Source organism: Leucoraja erinacea, chromosome 21 (assembly GCF_028641065.1).
Source record: "Leucoraja erinacea ecotype New England chromosome 21, Leri_hhj_1, whole genome shotgun sequence".
Lineage (NCBI taxonomy): Eukaryota > Metazoa > Chordata > Chondrichthyes > Rajiformes > Rajidae > Leucoraja > Leucoraja erinaceus.
In genome coordinates this window covers 19,842,569-19,861,787 of record NC_073397.1, presented here as the reverse complement: position 1 = coordinate 19,861,787, position 19,219 = coordinate 19,842,569, and the positions used below count along the sequence as shown (strand labels likewise).

The 19,219-nt window shown below is 45.6% G+C and overlaps 1 protein-coding gene across 1 annotated transcript in view; it reads left to right on the top strand.

Moving 5' to 3' along the window:
• The window catches only part of LOC129707359 (potassium channel subfamily K member 9-like), a 30,036-nt gene extending 11,790 nt beyond the window's left edge, over positions 1-18,246 (top strand). Inside the window, exon 2 of the mRNA XM_055652339.1 lies at positions 11,031-18,246. Within this exon, the coding sequence (XP_055508314.1) occupies positions 11,031-11,938 (908 nt within the window). The 3' untranslated portion in view covers positions 11,939-18,246. The remainder of the gene's footprint in view (positions 1-11,030) is intronic.
• The last annotated feature ends 973 nt before the right edge of the window (positions 18,247-19,219 follow it).

The following is a 19,219-nucleotide window of genomic DNA, read 5'->3' as shown; positions in this document are numbered from 1 at the left end:
GCTGCCTGACCCACTGAGTTATACCAGTACTTTCAAGCCTTTTGTGTATTAACCAGCATCTGCTGTCTTTGTTTCTTCCAGTGGGTTGATTAAATCAGACTAGGAAGGGTAAATTGAGAATAACTCCATCAAGTGAGGTATTAACCATATCAGATTGTAGTATTAATCACATCATACTGTGAGGTTAATAATATCAAACTATGGGATTAATTATATCTGATTAAGGGAGTAATTTCACCACAGTGTTGCCTCGTTATAACAGATTATAACAATGATATTAGACTTCTGGATTAATTACATAGCTTTGTGGGATTAATTACATCAGGATAATGCAATCATATTACAGTATTAATTACACCACTGGTATTATTATGTAGTATTGCAATATTAATAACAGCAAGTTGTGGTATTAATTACACAAGACCATGGAGTTATTACACCAGGCTGTGGTATTAATTAATACTGTGATATTACGAGTGGTATTTGCCAGGCTGCACAGTGGCACAATGGGTAGAAGCAGTGCCTCACATCACCAGAGATCTGGGTTTGATGCTGTTGGTGTGGAGTTTGCACGTTCTCCCTGTGATCGCATGGGTATCATCCGGGTGCTCCGTTTTTTCCCCACATCCCAAAGATGTGCAGGTTTGTAGGTTTGCATCTCTGGTGAGAAGGAATGAGTGATGTTTCGGGTCAACATTCTTCTTTAGACTGAAGAAGGGTCTCGACCCGAAACGTCACCCTTTCCTTCTCTATAGAAATGATGCCTGTCCCGCTGAGTTACTCCAGCATTTTGTGTCTACCTTCGATTTATACCAGCATCTGCAGTACTTTCCGAGACAGATTTGTAGGTTAATTACCCTCTGTATATTGCCTCTAGTGCATAAGGCGTGGATGAGAAAGTGGGAAGACGTCGAACTAATGTGATCGATGGTCGGCGTGGACTGAAGGGCCTGTTTCCATGCTGTATCTCAAAACTAAACTAAACTAAAAATGATTATGTTATATTGCAATATTAATAACAGCAAGCTGTGGTATTAAATGTACCAGACCATGGTGTTATTACACCATGCAGTGACATTAATGAATACTTTTTTTTTGTTGGTCTTTTTTGTATCAAAAATTATTTATTTCATTTCAACACGATACAAAAAACAAAAACAAAACAAAAACTGTGGTGACATACTCACCACCATGTTACAAAATCATCAAACAACTATGTTACAAATATTCTAATAACTACTATACAACTCCGGTAAAGGGGCAAGCATCTGGCTCGGGCAAAGCCCTCTTCTGCCTGGCGTCATGACTCGCCGATGGCCAGCTTGACCAGGATGAATTAATACTGTGGTATTATTATGCTGTACTGTGTAACTAATTATACCAATCTCTGGTAATAACTACATCAGAGAGAGGTATTAAATGCATCTGATTATGCATTACAATACAATACAATAATACTTTATTAGCCAAGTATGTTTCGCAACATATGAAGAATTTAATTTGCCAAGTCGGTCATACAAATAAAAAGCAACGGAACACACAAAATATATTTAAACGTAAACAGCCACCACAGTGACTCCTCCACATTCCTCACTGTGATGGAAGGCGAAAAAATTTCAATTTCTTTTCTTCTTTGTTCTCCCGCGGTCGGGAGTCTCAAACCATCCATTGACGGGACGATCATGAGTCCCGTAGCCGGAGGTGTTTGGGCCCTCTGTGTCGGGGCGAGGGGTGGATGTCAGCTCCCCGAGCCGAGTGATCGGACCCGGGGTCGGGGCTGGTCGTTGGAGCGTCATTGGAGCTCCCGACATCTACGGTCTCTACCCGAGACTGTGAGCTCGCGATGGTAGAGATGGTAGAACCGATCCCAGGCAAGGGATCGGCTCTGATGTTAAGTCCACGACCCGCAGTGGGGCTCAAAGTCAATCCAGGCAGGCCTCCACCTCCAGGATGTTAGGCCGCAGAGCGTCCGGAGATACGATCTGGAAAACAATCGCATCTCCGGCAAGGTAAGAGATTGGAAAAAAAAGTTTCCCCTGAGAAACCGGAGAACATTTACACAAACTTTTTAAACACAATAAAAATAACAAAAAAAGACGTAAAAACAGACTTTGTGGGATTAAACATATCAGATAATGGTATTTAATACTTCAGATAGTAGTTTTAATCCCTTTAGAGTGGGATTACTAACTCTTCTTTGAAAAGTTCACATCACAGAATCGTAGAAATGTTGTCTGATTTGCGCTCTTCATGAAAAGATATCAGGATGAAACAGAAAAGTACCAATTTGTTATCTTAAAATTCATAGCATGGAAATGAATGAAGGATGTGATATTAAGATTTATCAAAACTAATCACAGCCCGAGCAGAGTCAACATAGACATGAGCTGGGAATCCTGTTTGAATAATGTTAGCTCATTTTGCTATTTCAGAAAGACAGCAGGAATAAATAAAGTGGCGTTCAGGCCAGTGAGCTTTACATCAAGTTAGGGAAACTATTGAACAAAAAAGGGTAGGATTTGTGTACATTTGGAAACCCACATACTGATCTGGGATATGGCTTGGCATATTAAATCTTGCCTCGCTAATTTAATTGAATGGTTTTGAGGAGGTACCCAAGAAGATTGATTGGAACGGGTGTCGAGGGTTACGGGGAGAAGGCAGGAAAATGGGATTAGGAGGCAGAGATCAGCCATGATTGAATGGCAGAGTAGACTCGATGGGCTGAATGGTCTAATTCTACTATAACATGAACTTGTAAAGATTGATGAAGGGAGGGCCATGGACATCATCCATATGGATTTTAATAAGGAACTTGACAAGGTTTCACGTGGTGGCCTGTTCCAAATGGGATCCAACATGAGCTAGAAAATCTGATCCAAAATTGGCTTGGTGTTGAGTTGCATCCCATAGGATGCGTTCTCTGCCCCTTATTATTCTCTTGATACATTTGTGAATGTGGTGCCAAATTCTAACTCTAACTACAAAGGAGACAGAGGGACATAGTGGGGGGTCTGTGACCCGTGTTGCAGTGCAAAGTGCAGTGCAGGGTCCCTTGTTATTTGTGGTATATATCAACTACTTGTAGGAGAGCGTGGGAGGAATGAGCAATAAGGCTGCCAGACATAAAATTGGTGATTTTGTTTAGAGCAAGAACAGTTATCTAAGGGTACAGCAGGATATAGATCAGATGGAAATTTAGATGCAACTTTAGAATTTAATCCCAACAAATCCGAGGTGATGCTATTGGGACAAAAATGGAGCAAATTTACAGTAAATGCTAGGTCATCAAGGAATGTTGATGAACAGAGGGGCCTTGGGTTCAAGTCTATCAATTCATAAAATGGCAACATCGAGTCAAAGAGTCGTACACCGTGGAAACTTTTATGACTTGTCCACTTGCTCACATCAACCAACATGCCCCATCTACACTAGTCCCACCTGCATGTGTCTCCTAAAAACCTGTCCTATCCATGTACCAGTGCAACTGTTTCTTAAATGTTGTGATAGTACATGCCTCAACTACCTCCTCCGCAGCTTATTCCATACTCGCATCTCTCTTTGTGTAAAAAAAGTATCCCTCGGGTTCTTCTTAAATCTTTCCCCCTCGCCTTAAACATTTGTCCTCTGATTCTTGATTCTCTTACTCTGGGCTAGAAACTGTGCATTTACCTCTCAATTCCTCTCATGATTTTGTACGATCAATTCCTCTCATGATTTTGTACATCTCTGTAAGATTGCCCCTCATCCTTCTGCATTGTGGATAGGGTGGTAAAATGTCACCCAGCATGTTAGCCTTCAGAGGTCAGGATGTATGTATCCTTCTTCCTCATGTCCGGCCATCTTCTATATCACGTCTTTCCGGTCGGTCAGTGACGGTTGACGGTCGGCGGTTGCAGAATTGGCTACTTCAGTCAGTCACTGTGGGACAGTTTCTGTCATCAGCGTTGCCCGGGATGCGCCACGTGGAGGCTTCCGCTTGCATCCCAGATATATGTATGAAATCAAAGGAGGCATAAACTTGACACTTTCGAGATATAGCATGGAAACAGCCCCTTCGGCCCGCCAAGTCTGCACCAACCAGCGATACACTAGTTCAATCCTACACACTTGGGGCAATTTACGGAGATGTGGGATGTGGGAGGAAACCGGAGCACCAGGAGAAATCCATGTAGTCACAGGGAGAAAGTGCAAACTCCATCCAGACGGCATCCATAGTCAGGATTGACACACAGGTCTCTGGCACTGTAAGGCAGCAACTCTACCACTGCACTACTCTGCCGCGACATAAAAACAGGCAGTCATTTCCTTTATTAGAGAATACAAGAGCAGGGAGACTCAAGGAACTGCAGATGTTGGAAGTGCTATTGAAACTCAGTGGGTCAGGCAGCATCTGAGGAGGGAATGAACAAGCGACATTTTGGATTGACTGATTGCAGACTTCAGAGCAGGGAGGCTTTGAAGGACCAAGAACAAAATACTGAAGATGCTGCAAATCTGAAATGCAAACGGAAATGGTGGAAGCTGTGATTAGGTCAGGCAGCATCTGTGCAGAGTGAGAGAGACGGGGTTAATGTTTCAGCTCAACAAACTTCAATCAGGACCATCCACTCCAGTCAAATACATGAGACCATGGTACTAATTTAATGCATGTTTAGTTAAACCTGATGACAAGAATAATTCAGGGGATTAACAACATAAAAATGTGGAATTGATTATCTCAGACTGTGGGGTTATTTGCATCAATCCATGGATTCATTACATGACTCTGGGATTAAGTCTATTTGAGGATAGCTTTATTTACATCAAACCATGGGATTAATTACATCAGACCTGGCGATTAAAGAATCTGGAAAGAGTGAACAGTTTGCGTTCCCTGCCTTCAGAAGTAAGACCCAGTGGCAGATATGAAGAATATACTTGCGTATATCAGGTGCATGGGAAAGATATGTCCATGGAAAATACTTTGAATACAAGAAATCTGAACACAATTTCTTCAAATACTCAGCACATATAGCAGAGTGCATTTCAACATTTCTGCTGTTTTAGCTTAGTGATGCAGCATGGAAACAGGCCCTTCAGTTCTAGCCTACAAACTAAGGACAATTTACAGAGGCCAATTAACCTACAAACATAGAAACATAGACATAGAAACATAGAAAATAGGTGCAGGAGTAGGCCATTCGGCCCTTCGAGTGCACCGCCATTCAATATGATCATGGCTGAGCATCCAACTCAGTATCCTGTACCTGCCTTCTCTCCATACCCCCTGATTCCTTTAGCCACAAGGGCCACATCTAACTCCCTCTTAAATATAGCCAATGAACTGGCCTCAACTCCCTTCTGTGGCAGAGAATTCCACAGATTCACCATTCTCTGTGTAAAAAATGATTTTCTCATCTCAGTCCTAAAATACTTCCCTCTTATCCTTAAACTGTGACCCCTTGTTCTGGACTTCCCCAACATCGGGAATAACCTGCATGTCTTTTGAATGTGGGAGGAAACCGGAGCACCCAAAGAAGACCCACAGGGAGAACATGCAAACACCATACAGACAGCGCCCATGGTCAGGATCGCACCCGGGTGTCTTGGTCGTGCAAAGCCTCCCTGGCACTGTAAGGCAGCAACTCTGCCACTGCGCCATGTCTGGAGGCTTTACTTTTCTTGCAATTCTTATGCATTGTCAAAGTAGAAGGTGTGAGGTTGCTGGTGCCAGCAGTTGTCATGCTTTTCGCTCCTGCTTTGAGTCACGGAGGCTTCATGTCGCTGGTAATTCAGAGAAGAGACACCTTTAGGATGCAACCCAACACCCAGGCATCACTTGGTGTCACTTGGTGTCAATCTCCCGTCTCCAAGTCCCCTGGTCACTGCTCCAGATAGTTAAGGCATGATCCAGGCTGATTCTTCCGTTTAGAGTTACAGCGCCCTTCGGCCCCCCGAGTCCACGCCGACCAGCGATCCCCGCACACGAACGCTATCCTAGGGGACAATTTTACCAAAGCCAATTAACTTACAAACCTGTACGTCTTTGGAGTGTGGGAGGAATTCAGAGCTCTCGGAGAAACCCCACGCAGGTCACAGTGAGAGCGTTCAAAATCCATGCAGACAGAACCTGTAGTCAGGGTCGAACTATGGTTTCTATCTCTGTAAGGCTGCAACTCTACCGCTATGCCACTGCGCCTCCCCAGTGTGGTTCTGAGAGGGGGCTGTAATGTTGGAGAATCATGCAGCACAGAAACAGGCCTTTCAGCCCATCATGCCTATGCTGCCATCACGTACCCATCCAATACTAACGTCATTCACCAGTTCTGGGTCTGTAGCTTGCCACGGTATATCTTGTCAACTCATGTGATTCACGTGAGTTTGTTTGCCTTGGAGTGGAAGAAGTTGAATGCTGACCTGATAAAGGTGTTAACAATAAGTTACAGTCAGAGATAGACACAAAATGTTGGAGTAACCAGGAAAACATCTCTGGAGATCATTGATAGGTGACATTTTAGGTCAGGATCATGCTTCACTCTGAAGAAGGGTCCCGACCTGAAGCATCACCTATCCATGTTAGCCAGAGATGCTGCCTGACCTGCTGAGTTACTCCAGCATTTATCTTTATTATAAAACAAGCATCTGCAGTTTCTTTTTATAACAATTAGCCATAGTTAGATAGCAAGGAAACAGGAGGTAGTTGAGTTAAATCCAATGACAAAGGACAGGTATATGGATAGCTAAGGTATATGGGCTGAACACGGGTAAATTGTACAGGCTTAGAGTCTTCAGCTTAGAGACCTTCTTCAGAAAGGTCAGAAACAGTTTATCCACATTCTCTAAATACAGCCTCACCCACTGAGTTACTCCAGCACTCTGTGTCTTTTAACATATTCCAAATCCTGATGACAAGAGAAGGCAGATGCTGGAACCCGGACCAAAACATAGTGCTGGAGGAACTGTGGGGGGAATTGATTGATGACGTTTCGGGTGGGATTGAAGAGCCCGATGAAGGTTCCTGATCTGAAACGTCACCTGTCTATTCACTCCACACTGTTCTGAATCCAGCCTTTTGTTGCATAGTAAACTATTCTTCTCCTCTGGTCTTCTTATTATTCTTCTTAAGTCTAATTGACAACAACTTCTGACTTCCCCAGCTTCCCTTGACTTAATCAACCTAATTGCATGTTTTTAAACTGCTGAGAGGTCAATGTTTGTAGTCCTGGTTAGAGTTTGTTCTTGGAGCATTCTCTGCTTAGTGGACAACCACAAGTGTATGACGTGTGTGTGTGTGTGTGTAGGATGTTGGTTTACACCGAAGATAGGCATAAAATGCTGGAGTAACTCAGCGGGTCAGGCAGCAACTGTGGAAAAAATAATTAGGTGACGTTTCGGGTTGAGACCCTTCTTTAGACTGAGATTCAAGGGAGAGGGAAACTAGAGATGACAGAGGAATGATAAGAATCTTCATCTTCAGTCTATCTTCACAGTTGCATAACTCGACCAGTGCTGTCTGGGTTTTTTTTCACGACTATTAAACAGAAGTTCTGGCTTGGAAGAACTGTTAAAGCAAATATGTGAATGCACACAACAGATCTCACCAGTGTTATTTTATGCTCGCTGTGATATTTTTGTTACAATCACCAGTTCAATTACTACTTCAGTGTGTTAAAAATAATACATTAACCTCCACTTCAAATAGACTTTGATCCGACAAAATCCAAAAACAGCTGCCATGGCAACCCTCCCAAACATCTCTGGTTGTCTAAGGCAGTGGATGACAAACAAAAAATCCCTTAGAGTTTTAAGGTGAGAAAGGCAAAGTTGAAAGGAGATGTGCGGGGGCAAGTTATTTTTCTCACGGACGGTGGGTGCCTTGAATGTGCTGCCAAGGGTGGTGGTGGAGGCAGATACAAACATGGAATTTAAGAGGCTTTACATGGGCACATGGATATGCTGGGAACGGAGGGATATGTATCACGTTCAGGCAGATATGTGTTGGCATCATGTTTGGCACAGACATTGTGGACCGAAAGGCATGTTCCTTCGAGGAGGTCGAGTGATGATCTTATAGAGGTGTCTAAAACCATGAGGGGGATATATATGGTGAATACATTAACCTCCACTTCAAATAGACTTTGATCCGACAAAATCCAAAAACATTTCCCAAAAGCTTTTCCCACTGAGAGTAGGGAAGATTCAAACAAGGGGACATGACTTGAGAATTAAGGGACTGAAGTTTAGGGGTAACATGAGGGGGAACTTCTTTACTCAGAGAGTGGTAGCTGTGTGGAATGAGCTTCCAGTGAAGGTGGTGGAGGCAGGTTCGATTTTTTATCATTTAAAAATAAATTGGATAGTTATATGGATGGGAAGGGAATGGAGGGTTATGGTCTGAGCGCAGGTATATGGGACTAGGGGAGATTATGTGTTCGGCACGGACTAGAAGTGTCGAGATGGCCTGTTTCCGTGCTGTAATTGTTATATTACATGGTTACATGGAATACCTTTTGCCCACTTTAAGGGCATCAAGAACCAGAGGACATAGGTTTAGGGCGAGAGGGGCAAAATTCAATAGGATGTATTTAATAAGGTACTGCAGATGCTGGAAAAATCGAAGGTACACAAAAAAGCTGGAGAAACTCAGCGGGTGCAGCAGCATCTATGGAGCGAAGGAAATAGGCAACGTTTCGGGACGAAACGTTGCCTATTTCCTTCGTTCCATAGATGCTGCTGCACCCGCTGAGTTTCTCCAGCTTTTTTGTGCACCTAAAATTCAATAGGAACCTGAGGGGTAACTTTTCCGCACAGAAGGCGCTGAATATGTGGAATAAACTGCCAGAAGAGATAGTCAAGGTAGATACTATAACAACATTTAAAAGACATTTGGACAGATACATGAATGAATGAGTGACTGAATGAATATTTTATTGTCACATGTGACAGGTCACATTGTCACAGCGAAATTCGTTGCTTGCACCCCCAAGGTATGCAAATAGTCGCCCCTAAAGAGCGCTTACAAAGTTACAAAGTATCCCACGCCAGGTTCTTCACCCCCCCCCCCCCCTCATGATGCCCCCCCCCCCCCCCCCCCCCCCCCCCCAGCTGGGTCCTCCTTTGTCCCTTACGTAGGGGGAAGCAAGGTTTAGAGGGATATGGCCCAAACCCGGTCAAATGGGTTGCTTAGCTTCGATGGGACTGGTGCTGCAAACGCTGGTTTACACAAAAAGACACAAAATGCTGGAATAACTTAGCAGGGCAGGCAGCATCTCTAGAGAACATTCATAGAGGTCATGTTTCAGGTCAGGGCTCTCCTTCATACTCCCGGACTTCTTCAGATTTCAGACTCTCTGCTGCTGCAACAAGATTCTCACCGTACTTGTGCCTGACTGTACTCGCACATATGCCAATAACCTCGACTTAACGTGTGTTGACTTACTGGGTAGTATCTGGCCACGTCACAGTCTTTACCCCTCTAGAACCACCAGTCAGGGTCATCGGCTGACTTCCTCAGCCCATTTGTCACGAGACCATTTGTGAACCCCTGCCAAGTTCTGTCACTAAGAGTTGGCAACACAAATCCCGGAGTTTGAGGTGTCTCCCTGTGTGTTTGTGTCCTGGGTGACACAGCCTTGGTGGATGTCTTTGTCTTTCCCCAAGTAATATTTCCACATGTTTACAACTTCTGATCTGTGCGTGTCTCAACTGCGCCCTGGAGATTCATTTACAAAAGCCATCCTGGGAACATTATTAAATCTGTTATGAGGAAATACAACTGTTCGCAGGTAATGAAAGCGCTGACTGGCAACAGTGTGGAGTGATGTCATTTACACTCTGACACACCATCCTCTAGCGAGGCTGATGCAGCAGATATGATTAGAAGGGTCGTAATTCTACTCTTGAGAAATAGTAATTGAGCCGTACAGCATGGAAACAGGCCATACGGCCCATCATGTCCATGCCGACTGCTTTACTTATCTATACTAATCCCTTTAGCCACATTTGTCATCGAAACATGATACAGCATGGAAACAGGCCATTCGGCCCATCAATACTGCTTTACTTATCTATACTAATTCCACTTACCCACATTTGTCATTGAATCATAGAGTCATACAGCACAGAAACAGGCCCTTCGGCCCACCATGTCCATGCCAACTCCTCCACTTATCTATCCGTACCATCTGCACACAGTTTTCATAGAATCACACGGCACGGTCTTCTACAAATGAGGGGTGGTTCTGATAAGCAGATGGTTGGACGAAGGCCAGAGATGAGGAGTGTGAGATAAGGTTAGAAGAGTCAGAGTATAGCCAGAGGAAGGAACATAGGGGGAAGTGGGCAGGTGGAGAGGAAAGGGGAGAGTTGTGTGTACATCCACGTGGGGCACAGGGAAGAAAATGAGGGGGGGGGGGGGGGGGGGGGGGGAAGAAAAAGGATGGGGAGGTTAGTAACCTGAAATTGGAGAATTCAGTGTTCATACCCTAGGATTGTAAGCTCGTCCAGTTTGCGAGGGGCCTCGCTCTGGCAATGGAGGAGTTCCCGGACACAAATGTCAGTGTGGGAATGGGAAGAGTTAAAATGGGTAAGCAGCCAAGAGATGCAGCAGGCCTCAGTGGATCGAGCAAACTTATCGTTATTAGCGAGTCATAGTCATAAACATGAAAACAGGCCCTCCGGCCCAACTTGCCTGCCCACCAATACTAGTCCCACCTATCTGCGCTTAGCCCATATCCCTCTAAACCTACCCGATACGTGCACCCGTCTAACTGTCTCTTAAACATTGTGATAGTACCTGCCCCAATTACGTCCTCTTACAGCTCATTACATATTCCACCACCCTCTGTGTAAAAGGTTACCCATCAGGCTCTTATTAGATCTTTCACCCCCTCACCTTAAACCTATGTCCTCTGGTTCTCGATTCCCCTACTCTGGGTAAGTGCATTTGCCCGATCTATTCCTCTGATGTTCTTGTACACCTCTATAAGGTGACCCCTCATCCTCCTCCTTGTTCTAACTGTTGGCCTCTTGTCTCTTCTCCACTGTAGGCTATGGTCACGCTGCCCCAGGTACCAACGCCGGCAAAGCCTTCTGCATGTTCTACGCAGTGCTCGGGATTCCACTCACCCTGGTGATGTTCCAGAGTCTGGGTGAGCGAATGAACACCTTTGTTCGATACCTGCTGAAGAGGATAAAGAGATGCCTGGGCATGAAGAACACGGAGGTGTCTATGGAGAACATGGTGACTGTGGGCTTCTTCTCATGCCTGGGCACCCTGTGTATTGGAGCCGCCGCCTTTGCACACTTTGAGGATTGGACCTTCTTCCACGCATATTATTACTGCTTCATTACCCTCACCACCATCGGCTTTGGGGATTTTGTGGCCCTGCAGAACAACGAGGCCTTACAGAAGAGCCCTCCCTACGTGGCGTTCAGCTTCATGTACATCCTGGTCGGGCTGACGGTGATCGGAGCCTTCCTCAACCTGGTGGTCCTGAGGTTCCTCACCATGAACTCGGAGGATGAGAAGAGGGACGCAGAGGAGCGGGCCGGGAACAAGGACCACCTGGCCATGTCGGTGGCCGTGGACAGTCCGGGCCGGAACGCCACTCTCCTGCCAGGAGAGGCGGGCAGACGCAGGAGCAACCTGGTCTCTCTGGTGAAGGGGGAGGTGGAGATCAGACGTGACAGCCCACCGCAGTCCATCTCGGACGTTGAGTCCCTTTGCTCCTGTATGTGCTACCGGTCCCAACACCTCGATAGTCCCACCAGATCCCACCGTGATTCCTTCAGGGCCCATGCCAACCCCATCTACTTCAACTCCATTTCCTTCAAGGTGGACGAGATGTCGCTGAGCACGGGGGACAGGGTTGTCTTCTCCTCCCTGGGCAGCTGCAGCTCCCTGGGGAGTCGGGGCTTTAGCCAGCACCCTCGAACCCGACGGAGGTCAGTGTGAGCTCACTGCATGTGCACCGGCTGGGATTAGCTCATTGCATTGGCAGCTACAGCATGGCAACCAGTGCCAACGACAGATAGCATGGCTACTGCACACACAACGCTCGGTAAACAGCTAGTCTGTGCGACTGCGTGAGCCCGGAGCGAATGGCCAGAATGTCCAAAGGGGTATCTGAACGACGCACAGCCACAGAGTTAGCCGGGAGTCACTGAGATGATCCTAGCTCTTCCTAGCCCAAGACAAGATTAAGACTGATTTCCCTGCGACCATTGGGATGATGGTCCATGGTTCGTTGGCGTTCCCTCCTGCCCTTTGGTTTGCCTGCTCACGGGAGCTGGCAATCAACTCTTGCCGCTGGGGAGGGCATCACAGTGGTTACATTACTGAATCGGGGGATGCAGGGCAGGGGCTGGAGGCAAAGGTTGGTGAGGTGGGAGGAGATTATGTGCAGCTGGAACAGACCATTTTACATATGACCTCAATGCTTTGGTGACCAACAACAACTGTTTAGGTTGTGTTCCAAAGCTAATGGTCTGGAGACAAAAGTTCGAATCCCACCCCAGACTCAAATTCAACTAGTTCTGGAAGTCTGTAGTGAAGGCCAGTCCCAGCAATCATAAACCTGGAGACACCAGATAGTCATAAGCCCTCACAGGGTCACTGGTCTCCCTCAGAGCAGAAGTCCTGCTGTCAACGTGGCGGTTCCGAGCTGCCCTCTGGAATAACTGAGCAAGCCACTTTGTTGGTAGTTGGAGGTAGTTGGGTGTAAACATAAGGAACTGCAAATCTTGGAATCTTATGTAGAACACAAAGTGCTGGATTAACTCAGCAGGAGAGGTAGCATTTATGGAGGACGTGGATAGGTGACATTTTCGGTTGAGTCTGAAGGGCGAAGCTATCCCTGTGCTCCAGAGATGCTGCACAATATACGCTGAGTTACTCCAACTGTGTGTGTTCCGCACGGCTTTTGGGGATGGGCGCGACATGTTGGTCTTGCCAGCACTGACAGTGGGTCATGACGGATAGCAGAGGGGAAGGTGTGGCTGTTCCAGCAGGTCAAGCTTACTCCAACACTCACATTGTTTGCCCCTCGTTTGTTTCTCAGTGTCGATCCTCACCGTTTAGCCACAATTCACCCCCGAATACCTTGCACGTCTGGTCCTGGCTTAGTCTGAAGATGGGACACAAAATGCTGGAGTAACTCAGCGACTCGGGCAACATTTCTGGAGAAGGACAGGTGGCGTTTCGGGTCATGACCCTTCCTCAGCTGCCTGACCTGCTGAGTTACTCCAGCATTTTGTGTCTATCTTTGGTGTAAACCAGCATCTGTAGTTTTTTTTGTTTCTACATTTTGGCTTATTCCACTGTGAAATCTCCTCTGAGCGTTGGAGAGGGTCCAAAAGAAAGATCCCAGGAATGGTTGGGTTAACATATGATGAGCGTTTGAAGGCTCTGGGCCTGTACTCGCTGGTGCTTAGAAGGATGAAGGGGAACCTCATTGAAATTTACCAAAGAGTGAAAGGCCTGGATAGAGTGGATGCGGACAGAATGTTTCCACTAGTGGGAGAACTTAGGACCAGAATAAACCAACGTACCTTTAGAAAGGAGATGAGGAGGAATTTTTTTAGCCAGAGGTTGGTAAATCTGTGGAATTCATTGGCGGTGAAAGCCAATTAAATGGATATCTTTAAGGTGGAGATTGACAGCTTCTTGATTAGTAAAGGTGTTGGGAGTCTTGAGGAGAAAGCAGGAGAATGGGGTTGGGAGGGGAAGATAGATCAACCATGATTGAATGGTGGGGTAGACATGATGGGCCAAATGGCTTAAATCCGCTCCTAGAACTTATGAACTTATGTTGGGTGATGGGTTCAGTGTTGATGGGCTACAGGGACCTTCAAGGCAGTGCAGAATCTGGGTTAGTTGCTGGAAAACTGTGGATCATGTGTAGGAAATTGACAGAGACCACAAAACAAGAAATCAAGATGTTTAAAGGATTATTTTGGAGTTTGAACACTGCGAAGGAAGGCTGGGATTTATTTTAGCTATGAAAGACCATAATCACAAGCTAACCTGGTATAAATAATGTAATAGGAATTCGAGGGGCAACTTTTTTACACAAAGGATGGTGGATATATGGAACAAGCTGCTGGAGCGGGTAGTTGAGGCAGGTACTATCACAAAGTTTAAGAAATATTTGGACATGTACATGGATAAGTTTAGAGGGATATGGGCCAAACGCAGGCAGGTGGGACTAGTGTAGATGGGGCATGTTAGTCGGCGTGGCTAAGTTGGCCCGAAGAGCCTGTTTCCATGCTGTATGATTCAATCACTTCTAATTCTGCATGTACATGAGTTTTAGGGGCAGAATTAGGTAATTCAGCCCATCATGTGTACTCTGCCTTTCAATCAGGGCTGATCTGTGTTACCCTCTCAACCCCATTCTCCTGCCTTCTCCCCATAACCACTGACACCCGTACTAATCAAGAATATATCAATCTCTGCCTTAAAAATATCCATTGACGGCCTCCACACCTTCCTTGGCAATGAATTCTATGGATTCACCACCCACTGATTAAAGAAATTCCTCCTCATCTCCTTCCTAAAGGTCCGTCCTTTTACTCCGAGACTATGGCCTCTGGTCCTAGGCTCTCCGACTAGTGGATACATCCTCTCCACGTCAACTCTATCCAGGCCTTTCTGTTCAGAAAGGACTTGGAAATGTACACATCGCAAGTCCAATGAGGCTGCAACCAAGCCTAAATGTAGTATGATCCAGTGATCTAAATTACAAGAGTTTCACTGGCCGCCAGTAAATCACAAGTGGCATTTTCAGCGGTGAAATCCTGGCCAGATTCGAATTCATAGTTGTCATTTGTAACTGCCAGTGATTCAGATGGAGCAGGGGAGACTGTTCACAGGATGAATCGTTTGTCAGGTTTGAAGAATGCGATAGGGTAGACACAGGATGGCCCTCTCTTGAAACAGATCCCTTTATAATTGTTCCAAATCCAAAACAGTTGTTGCTTTGATTTTGTTTATTTCCAGCCTCGGCCCCTTTGACACCTCTCTCTCCGCCCCAGAACATTGGGGGAGTGATTAGGGGATGGGCCCTTCTACTGACGATCAATAAAGTCCAAGGAACTAGACTGTCAGGCAGGCAAGCCATTTCTCCTGACTATCCTCATTGATCACAGAACAGTGCAGCGCAGGCGGCCCTTCAGCCCACCATGTCTGTGCCAACCCTGATGTCAACCTAAACTAATCTCATTGCATCTGCAGTTCCTCGTGTCTTCATTTTACTGCTCCCCTGCAAAATCTCCTTAAGGTATGCCTGCTTTGAAGAAATTCTCCTTCTCTCTCCGATGGGAGTTCTGTGAGATACTCACTGACTGCTCCCCCCTCTGTGATTCTTGCTGCCAACCCACACATGTTCTCCAGAGATGCTGCCTGACCCGTTGACTTATTCCAGCACTTTGTGTCTTTATTGGTAAACCAGCATCTGCAGTTCCTTGTGTCTTCGTGCCATTATTGTCCAACTCCTCCTCATGGTTAATCCAATCCAATCCAAGTGATGGGAGTGGAGGACAGGATAAACTGAGGAAACGTTCTTAATGCAAACAGAGAGTGCTGGAAACAGCAAGTTGGGCAGCCTCTGTGGAGAGAGAGACTAAGTTGATTAAGGTCAATGACCCTTCATCTTTGCTCTAAACTTTGGAGACGAAATGAAGCACGTTTTAATTTATGGAGAAGAGGGGGAGATGAAGAAAGGGTGTACATGAGACACGGGCAAATGGAGTCATGATGTAAGAGAAATAAATGATAAAGGGATGAATTAAAAATACACTTTAGTCAGGCCCAGCTTTAAAGGAACACAAATTAAATGAAATTAAAATAGAAAGTGCTGGATAAGGTCTGCAGGTTAGGCAGCGCCCATGAAGGGAGAAACAGGGATGAGACTTTCGGCAGATGACCCATCGGAAGTGGGAACAATGCAAGATCAAATAGGGAAGAGAGTGGAGGTGAGAACAACTACATTCCCAGTTTCTCCACAGATGGTTGCAGATCTGCTGCGTGCTGTGTTATCTGTGTTATTTCAGTTTTTCAGCAGAAGAAGTTATAGGGTCATAAGGGGTTATACATCATGGAAACAGGCCTTTCGACCCAACTTTCCCACGCCCACCCACATGCCCCCTCTACACTAGCCCCACCAGCCTGCGTTTGGCCCATATCCCTCTAAACATATCCTATTCACACACCTATCCTAATTTTTCTTAACCATTGCGATAGTACCTGCCTCAATGACCTCCTCCGGCAGCTCATTCCATACATCCACCACACTTTCTGTAAAAAAAAATGACCCCTCATGTTCCTATCTTTTCCAAATCTTTTCCTCTTCAACTTAAACCTATGTCCTCTGGTTCTCAATTGCCTTTCTTTGGGCAAGAGACTCTGTGTGTTTACATTCTAATTTCCTCTCATGATTTTGTACACCTCTATAAAGTCACCCCTCATCCTCCTGCGCTCCAAGGAATTGAGTCCTTGCATACTCCACCTCTCCGCATAGCTCAGGCCCTCAAGTCCTGAAGGTTAAAGAATCTCCTTCAAGGATCAGGAAAAGGTGTGGGTGTTGGGGAGGTCCTCCTGTCTACGGGAAGCATTCACCTTGCTATTAGCAAAGGAATAATAGATTATTACTGGATCACGTTATTGGAGCATAGAAACTGAAACACATGTATTTTTCCTGCCAGTTAGGTAAACTGTAATGTTATTTTGGAAACAAAAGCAGGGTAATTTTGATACACAGAGCGTGGTGGGTGCCTGGAATGCGCTGCCTGGGTTGGTAATGGAAGCAGATACAATCGTGGCATTTAAGCGACATAGATATGCAGGGAATGGAGGGGTAGGTGGTCATGTGCAGGCAGAGGTGATTTGTTTAATTTGGCATCATGTTCGACACCGACATCATGGATTGAAGGACCTGTTCCTATGCTGTACTATCATAGTCATAGAGCTGCGCAGCTTGACAACAGGCCCTTTGGCCCATCTTGCCTGTGCTGACCAAGTTGGCATTTTGGGCCTCTAAACCGTTCCAATCCATGTATCTGTCCAAATGTTTTTTTTAATTCTTAATTTTGTCCATATGTAGAACTTCCTCTAGGCTCATTTCAGATACAGACTGCACTCTGAGTGACAAAGGTTGCCCTAAGATCCCTCTTAAATCTCTCCCCCTAATCGTATGCCCTCTACTTTTAGAATCCTCTACCCTGGGAAAAAGACTGTGAGCATTCACTTTATCCATGACCCTTATTGAACTTGTATGTGTCAATAAGGTCACCCCTCAGACTCCTGCACTCCAAAGAATAAAGTCCCAGCCTATCCAACCTCTCTTTATAACTCATATACCCACCACCCTCTCAGTGGAAAATGTTCCCCCTCAGGTTCCTAGTAATTATTCCCCACTCACCTTAAACCTATGTCCTCTGGCTCTTGATTCCCCTAAAAGCATCAACACCCTGTATATTCCCCTTGTGATCTCGTGCACCTCTATAACATCAGCCCTCAGCTTCTTGCTCTCTACGGAATAAGGTTCTTGTCTGCCCAACCTCTCCCTATAGCTCAGGCCCTGGAGTCTTAACCACATCTTTGTAATTCTTCTCTGCACTCTTCCCAACTTAATGACCTGCTTTCTACAGCAGGATTAACAAACCTGAACACAATACTCCATCAGACTGAAGAGGGGACTTGATCTGAAGCGTAACTCATCCACATTCTCCCGTGATGCTGCCCGCCCTGCAATGTTACCCCAACACTGTAAACCAGAGAAATCTGCAGTTACTTGTTTCCACACAGTACTCTAAATGCCACATCCATGTGTTGTACTAGAACATAATGTCCCAACTTGTATAATTAATACCATGACAAAGTTGACCCTCAGGTCCTTATTGCATCTTTCCTGCCTCACTTTAAACCGATGTCGTCTGCTTTTTGATTCCCTACTCTACCACTTCTGGGCATTAATCTGCATCTTCCAGAGTTTCATCCACGAGGGGAATGAAGTCTTCGATCCTTGGAAACCCATAAATGTCCTTTTGATTTTGATAGAAAGACCAGCCAGAGAATAGTGAAAGGCCTGGATCGAGTGGCTGCAGAGAGGATGGTTCCACTAATGGGAGAGTGTTGTACCAGAGGGCACAGCCTCAGAATAAAAGGACGTACCTTTAGAAAGGAGATGAGGAATATCTTTAGTCAGAGGGTGGTGAATCTGTGGAATTCATTGTCACGGGCGGCTGTTGAGGCCCTCATTGGGTATTTTTAAAGTGGAGATTGACATAATTTTGATTAGTACAGGTGTCAGGGGTTAAGTGGGGAAGGCAGGAGAATGGGGTTGAGGGGGAAGGATAGATCAGCCACGATTGAATGGTGGATTAGACTTGATGGGCTGAATAGCCTAATACTGCTCCTAGGACCTATAAACTTAAGAGAATATCTGAGTGTCCTGGCTACAATAACCCATCTCCTGAGCTCTACATTGCACGCCCTGGTGTATTGTATATCTTACCCGTGTCGATTGGGTTTCACAAGATGTATAACAGACTTTATATGTTCAGTTACAGAGTGCCGGCTTCAGATTGCACTCGCATGTAACAAGCTCAGTGAATACATGACAGCTTCATAGATCCACGGACAATTTCCCTCGCAATACATCCTGATAAAATCAACAGATGTTCCGGTACCTTCCTCTAGGCAATGCTTAGCAACCAGAATGTAGGTTGTAAATTCATTTTGTTCTTATTGTTCCTCAGAGGTGTGTATACCAACTTCCAAACAATCTAAAAATAAGTCTGTATTTTCCAGCGATTATGTGCCTAGAAAATGAGGCTAGGAAAACAGCTGTGGGGAAACGGGGAATTACGCAGATATAAAGCATCAGTCTATACAGTACAGGATACTATAAATACCAAAAATACAAGGGAAGAATGAAAAACAATCAGAGACTTAGCATTGGCCAACGGGGCTAAAGGCTGTCGGCTCATTCTGGCTCCTCTGTGTTCGCAGACACCGAGAAACATAGAAAGGAGGTCTGAGTGACTGTGTTTCTGTGCCACTGGTGATCTCCCTCTCCCTCTCCCTCTGGGTGATCTGCCTCACAGCAGAGAGTGGAGGTTGACGACAGGACTAGGTTTTACAGTGAGGTGATTTATCAGTGAGCTCTTCCGGATGCTCCGATTCCTCCCCGGATCCCAGAGAAGTCGGTTGCTTGGCCTCTGTAACTTGCCACTA